This window comes from Indicator indicator, chromosome 5 (assembly GCF_027791375.1).
Source record: "Indicator indicator isolate 239-I01 chromosome 5, UM_Iind_1.1, whole genome shotgun sequence".
Classification (NCBI taxonomy): Eukaryota; Metazoa; Chordata; class Aves; order Piciformes; family Indicatoridae; genus Indicator; species Indicator indicator.
The window spans coordinates 15,099,881-15,114,394 of record NC_072014.1 but is presented as its reverse complement, the minus strand read 5'-3'; the positions used below and the strand labels follow the sequence as shown (position 1 = coordinate 15,114,394).

Genomic DNA, 14,514 nt, shown 5'->3' with positions numbered 1-14,514 from the left:
AGTTTATGATGATAATTATTTGATAACATTATGCAGATTTGTATATTACTAATGTGCTCTGTCTAGTGATTTACTCATTTCATTCTTCCAGAAATAGAGCAGGAGGCAGCACCAATCCTGCCACCAACCAAAGGCTTGCACTCTCAGCTCAATGTCACAAATACTTCTCAGCTGTATTTGCAACTCCTTATCATTCCAGCTCTTACTTCTCTCATTCTTCCTAGAACTTCCCAGATCAGTCCTTTTAACATTTTTTTTTATCTCACTTTTCTCATCCCCTCATCTTTAGCAAATATTTAGAAAGTAAAAAGTGTATATGTGTCTGTTTCTTTATATATTTTATGGGGGAAGCTTACAACTGTAATCTTAGAAATTAATGTTGCAGTCCCTGACTTTAAGCTGCTCAACTTTTAGATTCCCCTGTAGTAATTAACAACCTTATTCCTGCTGTGTAATACATGAGTTGAGTTGTGCTCCATAAAATAGCTATCAATAAAAGCTTTGGGAGCAGAGTTTCTTTTAACTGGACCATAATAAACTCATTTTAGGCTAATTAGTATGAAATTCCACTTTTAGAGGAAGAAACATTTTAAAGAATTCGTGGGGGGAAAAAAAAACCCAACAAAACAACAAACAAAACCTGAACTAAACACAAAAACCTCACAGCCCAAAACCTAAAGTCCAAGATCTAAGAGGACATGCTGTTTGTACCTTAAAATGTAGACGATGTTATGCATGTTAGTTCTCTTGTCAGACCATTTGCTTGTGGAGTGAAAAGACTTTATCCATTGCATTCCTGTCTGGATCTCACGCTTACTGATCAAGCTTTTGAATGCCTGTCAGCTGAGATGCAATCAAAGCCACTGAATTTGGTGAATCGTTAGTCAACATGCTCAAGGCATAGCAAATACATATCTAGGACAATATGACAATGCTATAACATTTTGTGGCAGGATGAGATGTAACTGCCACTGGTCGAAGATTTGAAAGGAGATGCTTTTCACACGCACACGTACAATTTAAATGGAAGTCTTGTCACAGGATACCGTGCATGTTAAACCATTTATAGGAATTAAAGTACTGGAAGAACTTAGAGATGTCTCCTGAGGACCACTGAAAACAACTGTACTGACTCTGATTTATGAAATTCCAGTGTCACTGGGTGCTGAGAAAACTGTGTATTTGTCAGACAGCATACTAAGCAGTTGTCTGACTTGCATCCTGTCTTAGGTCTTACTCCTTGCTCACATGTAACCTCTGTAATGTGGTGGTGGGGAAGAACTGTTGTTTAATCTAGTAGATTTTTCAGTCTCTTCTTGAGATGGTTCTGTCTTGTCAATAGTGAGATCTTTATGCTGAAGTGAATTACTGGGATCTTGAATTCTGCTAGTCAACCTGAAGTCTTTGTACTTGGAGCCAGTATAAAGCCTGTGTATGCTTGCCATGATTAATTACATCCATCAAACTAGCTCCTAAGAGTCTGGATCACTGCGCTCAGCTTTAGGCAGAGCTAAATGAGGTTGTGCAATGTAGTTCAGCATGGAAGCATGGGTTAAGGGAACCAAAAAAGCCTTCTGATTCACTGCAGTACCAAAATATATCTGCTTCTGCTGTAGTCATTACTCTAAACGTGGTCAAATCAGCTCTCTTTAAGTGCAATCAAACTTATTTCACTAGGTTTAATATTAGTAGTAAAATAGAATAAAATAATTAAAAAGCCTACATCCATGTCTGTTTTAATTTGGACTATTATCATTAGAAATAAAGTATCCTCATGTGTGGAGCATTCAGTGAATTCTTAGAAGAAGAAACCCAAGGGGTTTTTTTATATACAAAATTTTGCTTTAAATGAAGGAAGCCGTGACAAATATGATTAGCATTGAATTTACCATTCTGGCAAAGACAGATGATAGCCCTCAACCTTACACTAGATGTTAATAAAATTCTTATAAATCAAAATAGTTCTTCATGTTGGTGATGGAATAAAGGGATCAATAGAAATGTAGTATTGAATGAACTTGAACAGTTGTTTAAATTAAATCTTTATTTTTAAGCTCTTTATTTTTAATTGCTTTTTAATCTTTATTTTTAATTGCTCTTCTAGGAAAGTTCCATCATAGCAAATTGTTTCAATATTTTCCACAATACAGTACTTGTATCTTCTGTAACATTGTATAGCCATTCATTGATTCTTTACATAGCAGTTTTTAAAGTAGTATCGTCTTTAGTGCTATGGTAAAAGAAAACATTGGGGAAACAGAGCAGATTACTCTAGAGAACTCTTCAAGCTCCTGCTTTCAAAATGCTTGCTAAAGCAGCCATTGAAATGTAGCATGCTCCATTCTCAGGTGAAGGCTTTCAGGAAATAACTAGAGAAGGAATCATGAAGAATTTGTTGTCTGAGCTCCCTTGATCTGACTCAGGGCTTTTTGCACTGATGAAGGCAGACTGATCCAGAAATGAGTCTGGAACATTTTGTGCACCATCCTCTTCACCTTCAGAATGGCTTTCCTGCCAGTCCATTTTGGAGAGCTTTCCCTCTTAAAAAATACCTAAAATATCGCTAAGGTAATTTCAGTTTATTAAATTTGTTGTCAGGTCATCCACTTCTCTACCTGAAAGAGAAGCCAAACAAAAACAAAGAACAAGACTATGCAGGAAGTGATTTTTATAGTGTTATTATTATTAATAGCAGAAGTGAGTACAAACTGACCTTGACTCCATAGTTATGAAGAAGTTAATGTATACACCTGCATCATCATTTATATCTTTTAATTGTTTGTAAGCAGAGATGCTTGATCCACAGTATCACGTTTTGGTTTTTAAGGTTCCTTATGATATAGAAGAAAAAGTGAAACCTTGCCATGCTTTAAAAAAATATCAGTGACTGTGATATATTTATTCCTTGGAGACACACTTACCAGAACAGGTTTGAAGACAACAGCCAAGTAAAGACTACTGTAAATGTATACTAGAAACTTAAATTCCTGTAGGAACAGTTGATTCAACAAAGAAAACGTGCAGATATAATTGAAACTGGTGATAGAAACAAGGCTATGGATGACCATTTCATTAGATGACAGTATGGTAAAAAATATCTGTCAAATGGGCAAAAACATCTGATGAGTGTACTGTTCAGTAATTCAACAACAATAGGTTGCTCAGACACTGGTACTGAGTTTGAACCATTTCAGAATACCATTTCAGGTTAGTGTTAAAATAATTTAAGAAGTATGCATAAAAGATAATTCAGATGTGGTCTGATTTTCTGAACGCTGCATCCTAGGTTCATGGAAGCTACCTTGGATTACTTGTGTATGAGAACTTTTAGTTATTTCATACCTTTACCTACCCAAATAATTTTTTTTTTCATGGGCATAGTTAGATGCCAGCTGAGGTAAGCTGCTTTTGACACTGCAGTTCTCCTGCTGAAGAAAACAGCAGCAGTAAAATATGTGCCAGGAAACTGGATGTGAGTTCTTCAGAAAGCATCTGCTTACTTTAACAGCTGGCCAGTATCTTTGAAGGCAGCAACTACTGATAATGGTATATTCCTTTGCTGCTTATTTTGTATCTCTCAGTGTTACTCAGATAGAAGAGCTGGTGGTGCAGAACAGCTTACAAAAAACAATTGTGTAAGACAAAACAGAGCAGGGTGGGAGGAATTAGAGAAAAGGACACAGCACACTATTTTTATGAATTCATTCAGCATGTTGCAATGTGATGTGGTCGTTGTAAGCCATCACAGTAATGTGTCACTAGCCTAAATGCTAGTGTAGACAGATACCTAAAAAAACCAGGTACCTAGCAAGGTAGAGGCAGTTAAAGGAGAAACTGATTTTTTTTTTTTTTTTCCAATGGAAAGTTCAAAGTTTTTGTTGCCCTGTTGGAAATTTTAAGGGGAAAATGCCCTTGCAGTATGTTGGCAATTATCTGTGATAAGCTTAAGACCATAATAACGATCAGAAACTAGTGTTAAATAGTTACAGCATAGCGTGAGAGGAGGTTTATAAAAGGCAGTAGCCTTGTAACAGATCTTCTACTCCAGCTTCTGGGTAGTAGACATGGTATTACATTTGGGAAAAGGACTGTTCACAAACTAAAGGTGCATTTTGTTTACAGCATGGCATTTGGGAAGTATATAATGAATTGCAAGCCTCAGTTTTCTTTGAGGAGAATTTGTTTAGATCCCACAGAACAGTAGCACTGGATGCAGCAGCCACTGTCTGCTGCATCCTTGCTTTATACTTGTAACATCTATATATAGAGTATTCTATCCTAAGCATTTCATGTTAGTGTCTCACATGGCAGCATATCTATCTTTACTACCTAAATCCCTTTGCAGTTGGAAGTAATGGGAAGCTAAAGAATGGAAAATGTTGGCAAATGAAAGAAACAACTGGATTACAACATAAGTTCAACAAAAATCCAGGAAAGGGACACTAAACTCTGTAAAGGTTCCATGAAGTATGGACTAAAGAAATTTTGAGCAGCTCTTATGTCATATGAAATGGGATAATTTTAAGAGACAAATGCAGTCATAAAACTACAGGTAACTGCAAGTTAGTAGACACAGTGGGAAATACCTACTGCAAGTCTTGCAAGATGCCAAAAGCACTCGACAGCACTGAAAGAAGTTCCGACATCAGTCACGTGAAGTTACTAGAAGAGGGCAAAAAAGGGGGTGTGAGATCATGATCTTGACTTGGAAATGGGTAGATAAATACTGATAGTGGAATTCATTTGAGGAAAACAGTCGTCTTTGTGAATTCAAGCAGAAGTGTCTAGAAATCTGAGTCTGGTTAAAGCCGTTTGAAGTTGAGCATCGTTCCCATGTTCCACTTTTCTGTTTGCATCAGTTACCTGTAGTCTTGCCTATACCATTTGATGAAGTACCGAGACTAGCAGTCCTATTACTTTGTAATAGTTATGAAGGATGCAAAGAAGAAAAAGACATGAACACTCTAATTGTGTTCACTATGTAATCCTCTTTAGAATCTTCAAATCTTGCCACAGTGAGGAAGTGAATTGTTGCATTGTAGCCAAATGCTTAACACTGTTTTTAAGCATTAGTGTTCTCTTATAGCTTACTATGATACAAATAGAAAATTAAAATGATTTTATGCAACTGAATTTATTTTTAAATCTGTACCTAAAAAAAAAAATCTATTAAATATTGCTATCTAAATGAAGGTTAAGGCAAATAATAAGACTTCAGTAATTATTCATGATTGTTAGTGTTGGGTTTGCAGGCACAGAATGCCCATGATGTGTTTTTGGAATTCCATGAAAAGGAACTTCTAGGGGAACCACTCCTAACTGACTTCTGCAGGATCTTCTCCAGTAAATGTAGAGCCTGATAAATAAGGAGAAATTGATTTTGAGTCCCAGAGTTGAAGTGTTATCAGAATTGATAAGAGACTAATCTGAGTTTGAGATACCCATTATTGCAAGTTGCTGTTAGTCATGAACTCCCATCAGAGCTATTTTGTCAGACCAGGCTTCCATAATGATGATGGTTTTCATTCATAGCAACAAGTGGTATATGTACCGCTATTATGCTAATGATTTTTTTAAATGTATTTGGAGCAGTACAGTCTCTTTGAGGCTGTATCTCCAAGAAAATTTCTGTAGAAAAGTACTGAGAATTGTGGATCACATGAAGTAAAATGCTGGTCTTGCATATATGGTGTGGTCAGTTAACATTTAACTGCTTTGCTCTCCTTGGGCTGTTGTGCTTCAACCCAGATTATAATGGGGTGAGAGGTGAATGAGGCATTGAAGCTATCGCATGGTCTGTTCAGGCTAGCTCAGCTTATTTAAAAAAAAAAAAAACCAAAAAACCAACAAATCAAAACTGAACTCCAAATGATAAAGTATGAGAATTTTTTTATGCTTCAGAAATTTTTCTTGATAGAGTTAAAGAAAAACAAAAGGATCTGAGAAGAAAATCTAAAAGGAGGAAAAGGGGTGGTATGGTTTGGTTTGTTTTGTTTTTTTTTTTTCTTTGTTTTATGATTGGTTGGGGTTTTTGTTAAGAACATTACTGGTTTTGGAAAAACCTAATATTTCCAGTTGTGAAAGTGAGGTACGGGTAAAGTGTATGCTCTTGTCTTCAGAACAGTCGTGTATGTGTTTCTTCAGCCTTTACATATACTCAGTTTAACTTTTAGATAAAATACAAAACTTACTTGGAACCAATAGTGAACAAAACATACGTTTTGTCAGTGCCAGTTACTGACAGCAAAGTTCTAAAGCCATGAGATGTATTTTTTTGCATAATTTAAAAGGCTGATAATCTAATTTTAAAACTGAAAAGATGGGGAGTAGATTGCAGAATTGAATTTGTCCTTTAGCACACTCTGACTTCCAATGCACCAGGAAGACATTTACTGGACACGGGCTGTTTATATTTTCTTAAAACTCATTTACAAGGAAAGAAAAAATAATTCAACAATTGTTAGGAAAAAAACATCAAACCTGCTCAGCAGTAGAAAAAATATTTGGATTTTTCTCATCTTGATTTCTTCTTTCTTTCACAGTGACTTGTTATCTTCAAATTATGTGGAGATTCACTATGAAGATGGAAGACCAAAGTTTTCTAAGGTATTGTGCTTTTAAAATGTCAGTAAAGTCTTTCTGAGGTAACAGCACCAATAAAGTGTTAAAATAAGAAAAAAAGTTTTACAGGGCTTGAAAATACCAGAAGCCTTATTCCATGTGTATAGACAAGGTTACTGTGTTCTCATCTTGTAAGGATGCCTCAGTAAGTAGAAGAGGAATAGTACAAAAAAAGGAAAGCTGCATGTTGGGGTGAGGGGTAGGCAATATTGGTGGGTGGTAGTAGTGAAGGTGATCCAGATACTGCCAGGCCAATTACATCTCATAAAATGTAGGAGGTGGAGTAGTTGAATTCATTATTGGCTTAGTCTTTGTTAATTATTTACATGACCTTAGCAAGGGGAAGGGATAATAGTGATGTAAGACATTCAAAAAAGCAAAAAAATAAAACCCCAACCTGAAGTGACTTTTTGAAAGAATATTTATACAGAGTTAACTCCAGAGGCTAACGTTTCACTTACTATAAAACCAATTTATTGCTTGGCGTCCAATTAATTACATTTGTCAAACTAGCTCCCACATGGAAGTCAGTGCCATAGACCATTGATGAAAAGACAAAGACATTGAAGTTACATAAGACAGTTCAGACCTGACTAAGGGAAGCAGATCAGTCTTTTTGTTTGTTGTAGTAACAAAATGAGGACTGGCAGATTCCTGAGAATGTTATGAACTACATCTCCAGGGCAGGACTTTTGTCATACTTGGTATGAATGCTGAAATATTGTGAGCATGTTGCATGTGAAATATAGCTAGAGTGGAGGAAAGGAAGCATTCATGTTTCATTTATGGCTTCAGCAAGTCAGGACCATCTAGTTTATTGTTTTGCCTTTGTTATAGACAATCTCAAATAAAAACATATCATGTATTAGGACAAAATAAAACAATTACATTGCAACATAATTGTTGCAATATACAGTTTTGCTTTCTTCCACTGAAGAAGAAAAACAGTTCCATGTAACATATCGAGAGAAGTTTTTTCCATTAAGATTCAGTACTCTGCAGAATAGACAGAAATGGTAAATGATGCAAGAAAACAATTCCCTCTGGCATTTTGACAAGCTCATGCAATTGTCAGCTGCAGCACTAGCATTGAGCACTGCGGTTGCTGAATCATGGATGTGACTGGAAAATTATATTAGAACCTTTGGCTCAGCAAATGGACTACCTTTGCATGCTGCAGTAACTTGAGCCAAACTTCCTAGGGGATGCTTTCAGAATTGATTTATTTAGAAACAGTAGTAGAGCTCCTGAGGTCACATTAATGTGTAACAGGCTTTATTTATGAGTTCAGAAGTTATACATACCATTTGTGTAGATCAAATAAGGACTGTGTCCTGGTCTTTTGCAGTATCTTATCCCTTTTAGATCTGAGTATCTTGAAAAGATACTTGTGTAAGAAATCATGATTTGGTTGTTCCAAAGCATGGCTTATTAATTGTCACTAATGGAAAGGTAAATATGTAATAATCACTTTCTCTGTAGTACTTTGATTTAATTATACACAACAGTGTGAGAAGAATTCATTCACAATCTGAACAACTCATTAAATAAGATGCAAAAAGGCAATAATGCTGTGCATACTTAAAAAGTATTTACATTTTTGGTACTCTCTTGAGTTACAATAATTGCAGAAGGAATGCATCCAGAAATTATTTCAACTTTGGTAATTATTGTATGTGAGTGGATGTTGCTTTGGCAAAACAGTTATTTCTGAATTTCTCACTTTAGTAATTCATTTATTGTAGCTTGCTCTTAAGACCTTCTCCTAGAAGCTCTTTAGCCTCTGGGGTACAGAATTATGCTCCTGGTTTGTGGCTCAGTAAGTTTTTGTGTTTTCTACAAAATGAGACTGCTTTAGCTTGATTCCTGTAGGGTGCTTTGACACAAACTAACCAGTAACTTTAGAGTTAGAGCACCATTTTAGAAGCTGGGAAGATGCGAGTTGGCTCTCCTCCAAGTGCTGGGAAATTATTTAACAGTTGGGAGGGATGACTGCTGTAGTTAGTAGCTATAGAGGGGCATTGACATGCCACTGCAAATCTATTTTCTGAGGATTTGTGTTGTTTTAGGTGTTCTGAGCGTGCCTGAAGTTCTCTGCCTACTTTTAAGGGGAGCTTAGAGAGGAGCTAGTTGCTTTAGAAGAGATCAGTTTAGCTCTTCCTGTGATGAGAACCAGACAGATCCAGGGAACCTACACTTTTAACTCACAGGAAAGCATGTAGCATTCACTGGAGTTTAGTTGGCATCAGAGGAAGGCTTTTCTGGATCAGAACTTTTCTCTGTGGTATTTTGGTCCCCTGCTTTGTCCTGTTCACCCCCATACGTAACATGCAGTGCAACTTCCCTAGCGTTCTTGTGGAGAAGTGGAAGACTATACACAGACCTTCAATGCGTGCCCATTGGGTAACATATTTTGTACTAATTCTTTTCAGCCTAGTCCTTGGATCACCTGGTTGTTCAAATTCTGCATTGCAGTATTCAGCAGGGTCTTCCTTAACTTTGTATTATTAGCTCCTCTGAGAACTGAGGTTTTGAATTGCAGGTTGGATGTAGTTTGCCTTATTTTGTGGGTTTTTTAAAAAGCCTTTAATGTTTAAACACTGGTGATGCAAATGCTACTGTTTTTTAAATAAAAGGCAGGAGCTTGTCTAAAACATAATTGCTGACTTCTCTAGAGAAAAATTCACCTGTGTATTGAATAATTTGGGGTTTGCATCTATGTGGAATTTTATGCAGTTAAAATCAAGAGTTTACTTTATTACCCTTTTGATACATAAAGTGAAAAGACATCTGTACACTTCAGTGTTGCTAAACAGGACTCGTTTTGTGGATCAGACATCATTAATGGTATTGGTACCTGCAGTCCTAATTATGTAACATTTTAATTGATAAATTTTTAGTGAGATAAAATTGGTAGAATCCAGATCTAAGTCAAGTGCATTCCAGCTGATTGATAAAAAAGGTATCACTTGTAATTTTAACAGACCTGGAAAGCATTAAGACAGACTTCAATGTTAATGTAACCTGCATTACATAACATTTTTACAGAATCAATTTGCACAAAGAAATGTACTTTAAAAAAGATGAAGAATGCTGTGACTTCAGCAGAAGAATAACCCACATTATGGCTTGAAGACTTATAGAAATTAATTTTACTGGGTGCAGTTTTTCTTTCATAAGCCATTAGGGCTAGTTATTGGTATTTAACAGTCACTGCTTTCTATGAAATTTTACCTAATGCAAGGTGCTAAGGGTTTTTTTTTGTAATTTTGTGTGTGTGACTGTTTATTTTAAACATTAGGGTGGAGAGCATTGCTACTACCATGGGATTATCAGAGGGATCAAGAATTCTAAAGTTGCCCTTTCAACTTGCAATGGACTTCAGTAAGTGCATGTTATCATTTCTCAAACAAGACTATTAACTAATTATTACTTTTGAATCTTATCTCTTAATAAGTAAAGGACTGAAACTCTACAGGCACAAAACTTTTGGATGCTTTGAAATGCTTGTACCAGCTATGCCAATCCACTAGCTTTTTTTTTTTTTTTAAATTATCATTTGGATTAAAGTATTTTAATTCTCTCTCATGAAACCTTTGAATATAGCAAGTGTAAATAAATATTTCACCAGATGAAAAATAGTAAAGGATAAAAATTAATTGTAATTTAGCAGTTCATTTGCTTGATATTCATCTGTGATTCTGTCAGCCAACAGAAATTGTTTTTTTAAGTTAGATTGTAGAAGCAAAAAGGGTAATAAATTAGTCCTTAGTAGGACTCAGCTGTTGATTATATTCTGCACACTAATGTGTCTTAGGATGTCCTTTTTCCAAGGTCAAATCTGTATTCCTTTTGGTGCTTTATCTTTACATTGCCATTACATTCAATGTTAGATCATTAAAATGTGTCTGATCTCTTAAAAAAAATAATTAGCATTAGGCACATGCAGCAGTAATGGACATATATGGAGTTAATTTTGGTATTGATCAATTTTTCATCCCTAAATTTGGTTTTGTCTAATCAAGAATCATATCCTCAAGTCATATAGATTGACATATAATCATAATATCACTTCTTTTTCTCCATGTTCTAGTGGCATGTTTGAAGACAGTACTTACTTATACTTGATAGAGCCAATGGATCTGACCCACAGTGCGGTAAGTTTTTTATCTAATTTGTTTGGTTTGAAAAATAGAGTATTCAAGGAATAGCAAATAGAAGTATTAGAATAAATCAATAAATGAGTGACTTCTTTCATGCCTTTATATAAAAAAAACCAAAAGTGTTTTAAAACACTTAATTGGAATTTAGTTAAAGCAAGAAATGTGTAAATTTAAATTACCGAAGATTTTTCTCTACTTTCATCTTTCTTGTGGTTACTGTCAATCTTTCAGATGTTGGGAGTAGACTAGTAAAACTGTTTCCATAGGAAATGGTTATGGACTGTCAAAAAGTGTTTATCAATTTACTCTAGTACTTTAACTAAAGGGTTTAGAAATTTATAGAAGGGATCTCTGGAAGTCATTATTCATCCCTCTCTAGTTGGATCAGATTATTCTTGTCCTGCCGTGTTTCCACAAATTGCTTAAAGACAGTTGTTCCTAAAAGTGTAACTGCTAGTAGAACTGACTCATATTCATATATGGCAGTAAACTCAGGTATCTTGGATTTTTCAAAGATTTGAGTGATTTTCTTTGAAATGATTCTGCAGCACTGAGTCAGAGAATTCTTGAGGTTTGTATCCCACTTGGTCTGTAGGATACAGTCCAGATGCTGTATCCTGGCTCTCAAGCTTGTCATGTTGTAGTACTTAGTAGTGTATGACAAATGACGTGATGCTGCAGAAGTGATACATTTTAGTGACTGTAAATCTGAACTTACAGTCCAAAGAAAGATCTGCAAAATTTTTGACTCCTGACACTTTCAAAGAAATTGGATCAGCATTAAGAAGAATTAGTATTGTTTGGATGGTTAGTTACTGCATTGTAAATAAAACTATAGAGACACAAGAAAATATTACATCCAAAAAGGTTTCTTAGTCTCCTCAGGAACATGTCATCTGTTAAGCTATATAATGCATTTTGACACAGCACATATTCATTAAGGTTTTAAGGCTGAAAACTGGCAGCACAAATACAGTAAATTCAGAGAAATTATATTTATACACTGGTACCCATGTAGTAGGTAGAGGAGAATTTGACTAAGCCATTTTCTTTCTTGGGTGAGCAAAGGACATCAGAATTTCTCTCTGTGTGATATTTCAGTAAAACTTGGAAGCAGAGGGAAAGTTCTAGTTATAAAAGTGAGACACTGTCTACCCAAACTGTTCAGGATTCAAGTGGAATTCTAAATGATAAGACGATAGGTGAGAGAAGTATTTTTTCCAAAATTGCTGAAGGTGAAAATAATACATCTATAGAAAGGTTTCAGAGACTAATTTTTTTTATTGTACTGTGTGAGATAAATATCTTGGACATAGCCTTCAGCAGGTACTTATTAAGTTTGATTAATCTTAACTCTAGTAGATACTATATAAAACTTTTTTCTATTTCCTACCTCCCCCCTGGCAAAACCCAGCAAAAATACACAGTGTTTTCCTTCAATGTGTTATGTATTTCTCACAGAAGTTACAGAACCACAATGTCTTTGAAAAAACTGCTTGTTTTGGCAGTCTGTGCAGAGGAGGTGTTACAGAAGAAAAGGTAGAGCAGATGCCAAAATGTGGTAATGTAGGGCATGCCAGACTTGTAAAGAACATATGCATTAAAAAACTCCTGTTTTTTAAGTGTCTGTGCTCTGTAATGCTATAGTTTTTAAAGGACTTCTTTCAAGTAATCTCAGAGACATCTATGATACTTCAGTTTTGCAGGCTGCTGAATGTGCTGAAGTAGAGAAATTCCATGATTTGCAAATAGATTGCTTCAGATTAATAGTATGCCAAATTGGTACAGAAAGGAATGCCTCACTTTTCACTTGACATTAATCATTAGAGGAAAATGTCAACTATTTTTCTTATCAGGAAAGTAAAAGTAGGCCACATATCATCCGAAGAACTTACGGAACACGAGCCTCCACACAGTTGCAAGACCTTGGTATGTTTTTGCTTATAAGCTTTTCAACGTTGGAAATAATTGTATATACAAGTTGAAAAATGTTTATGTTAGGCTAATAGTCTATGTAAAATAGTGGATTATGTAGAAAAAATAATTTCTTGTTTTTCCCCACAATTATTGCAATAAAATTTATAGTTGATAACAAGCAGCTGAAAGATTCTATCCATGAAAACCTGTTTTTAGCTTTATTCTTCAGATCATTTAATCAGTGATATTGATGCTATTGATGACACAAAATGAAAGAAAACATATTCTAAGACCAGGTTACAATCTCTTTACCTTCTCTTACATGCATTAATTCTAACTTCAGATTTCTAAATGACATAGTTTTGATGTGAGATATTTTGTGTATTTTAAAAAACATGTCAGTAGCAGTTCTTCTAGTTTTGGTGATCTGAATCTGTTTTTGGTTTGGACAGTGTACATAAATAGTTTAAAATAATGCCATGAAATTCTTAAATTGTAATTTGTGCAGAGACTGAATCTAGTTCTGAATGGCCCTTTCTGTCTGAACTACAGTGGCTGAGGAGAAAGAGAAGAAAGAGAGCAGTGAGTAGATGTGTAACTGTGTGTTAAGACCTTTTATAAAACCAATCTCCATACCACTAATTTCTAGATTTTTTTTAATGTTGACAGAATTTAGGCTTTAGAAAACTATAATATTGTTTAGAAAACATTAATGTTGTCACACAATACACTTATTGAATGATAAAACAAGATTATTGTTCCAAGAGAGAATATTTGGAGAACACTGGATAAATTTCCTAAAATGACAGCAATACCATACATTAATTAAATAGAAGGTTAGTAGTGAAAATGAGTTTAGATTTTTATGTTTTCAGTCTGCTTGAAGGTAAAGAATAATTTTGAATAAAGTTTTGTCCTTCATAGATACCTGATTTTATTTTCATTTGGCTTGTTAAATAGGAGGATTCAATTAAAAATCCAAATGAAGACACCTAGAACTGGGTTATTGAGAGAACAGAAGTGGACAGTCCTCATGATCTGCACATGCGTGTTTGTCAGGGGAATAATTGAGTTAAAGAAAATTTATCTGTATTTCTTCACTGAGTTGCATAATACATGGCATATTTTTGAAGGCTTATCTATATTTAGCAACCTTCTCATTAAATCTGTGGTGAATAGTACAGTAGAACAAGAAATTTTAGTTCTTGAGATTTTTGTCTTTGTGAAAATAAGGGAGAAGGGAAGCAGTGATGGCTTCTTTGCTGAACCAAAAAGAACAAACTCTATTTGATGTGACTCAGATTCTAAGCTAGTGTCTGTCATAACTCACTAAGTTACTGGAGCTGTGATTATTTGACCTAGTTGAATGTCTGAACCAGTTTTCACATGTATACACATCCTAAATAATATTTGTGGATAATCCTATTAAATCAGCTGCAGCTATTTTAAAAAATCATTACATCTTCGTGATTTCTCAATGAATTTCTTTAATCCATCAGGTATCTCGTGGTATCTTTGAAGAAATGAAATATCTGGAGCTCATGATAGTCAATGATCATAAAATGGTCAGTACATCAGTTGGTGGTAATCTTCCTTTTGATTATAATTTGTAGGTTGATGTACAGGACTGTGCTGCACCAAGAGCTTCTTTTGGGTCAAATACTTAATTTATTAGCAGCTGTTAATATTTGTACTGTAAGACACAGCATATACCATAATACCTAAGGATGTTTAATGTTACCTAAGATTTTCTACAGCAATTATATTTTCAAAATACATCTGAAATGCTTTAGTATCATGTGGATAATTTAAT

At 34.9% G+C, this 14,514-nt stretch overlaps 1 protein-coding gene across 1 annotated transcript in view; it reads left to right on the top strand.

Moving 5' to 3' along the window:
* ADAM23 (ADAM metallopeptidase domain 23) overlaps positions 1–14,514 on the top strand; it is a 68,838-nt gene that overhangs the window by 13,461 nt on the left and 40,863 nt on the right. Inside the window, exons 4-9 of the mRNA XM_054381129.1 lie at positions 6,543–6,606; positions 9,923–10,005; positions 10,715–10,778; positions 12,641–12,713; positions 13,210–13,283; positions 14,201–14,266. Of these exons, the coding sequence (XP_054237104.1) occupies positions 6,543–6,606; positions 9,923–10,005; positions 10,715–10,778; positions 12,641–12,713; positions 13,210–13,283; positions 14,201–14,266 (424 nt within the window). The remainder of the gene's footprint in view (positions 1–6,542; positions 6,607–9,922; positions 10,006–10,714; positions 10,779–12,640; positions 12,714–13,209; positions 13,284–14,200; positions 14,267–14,514) is intronic.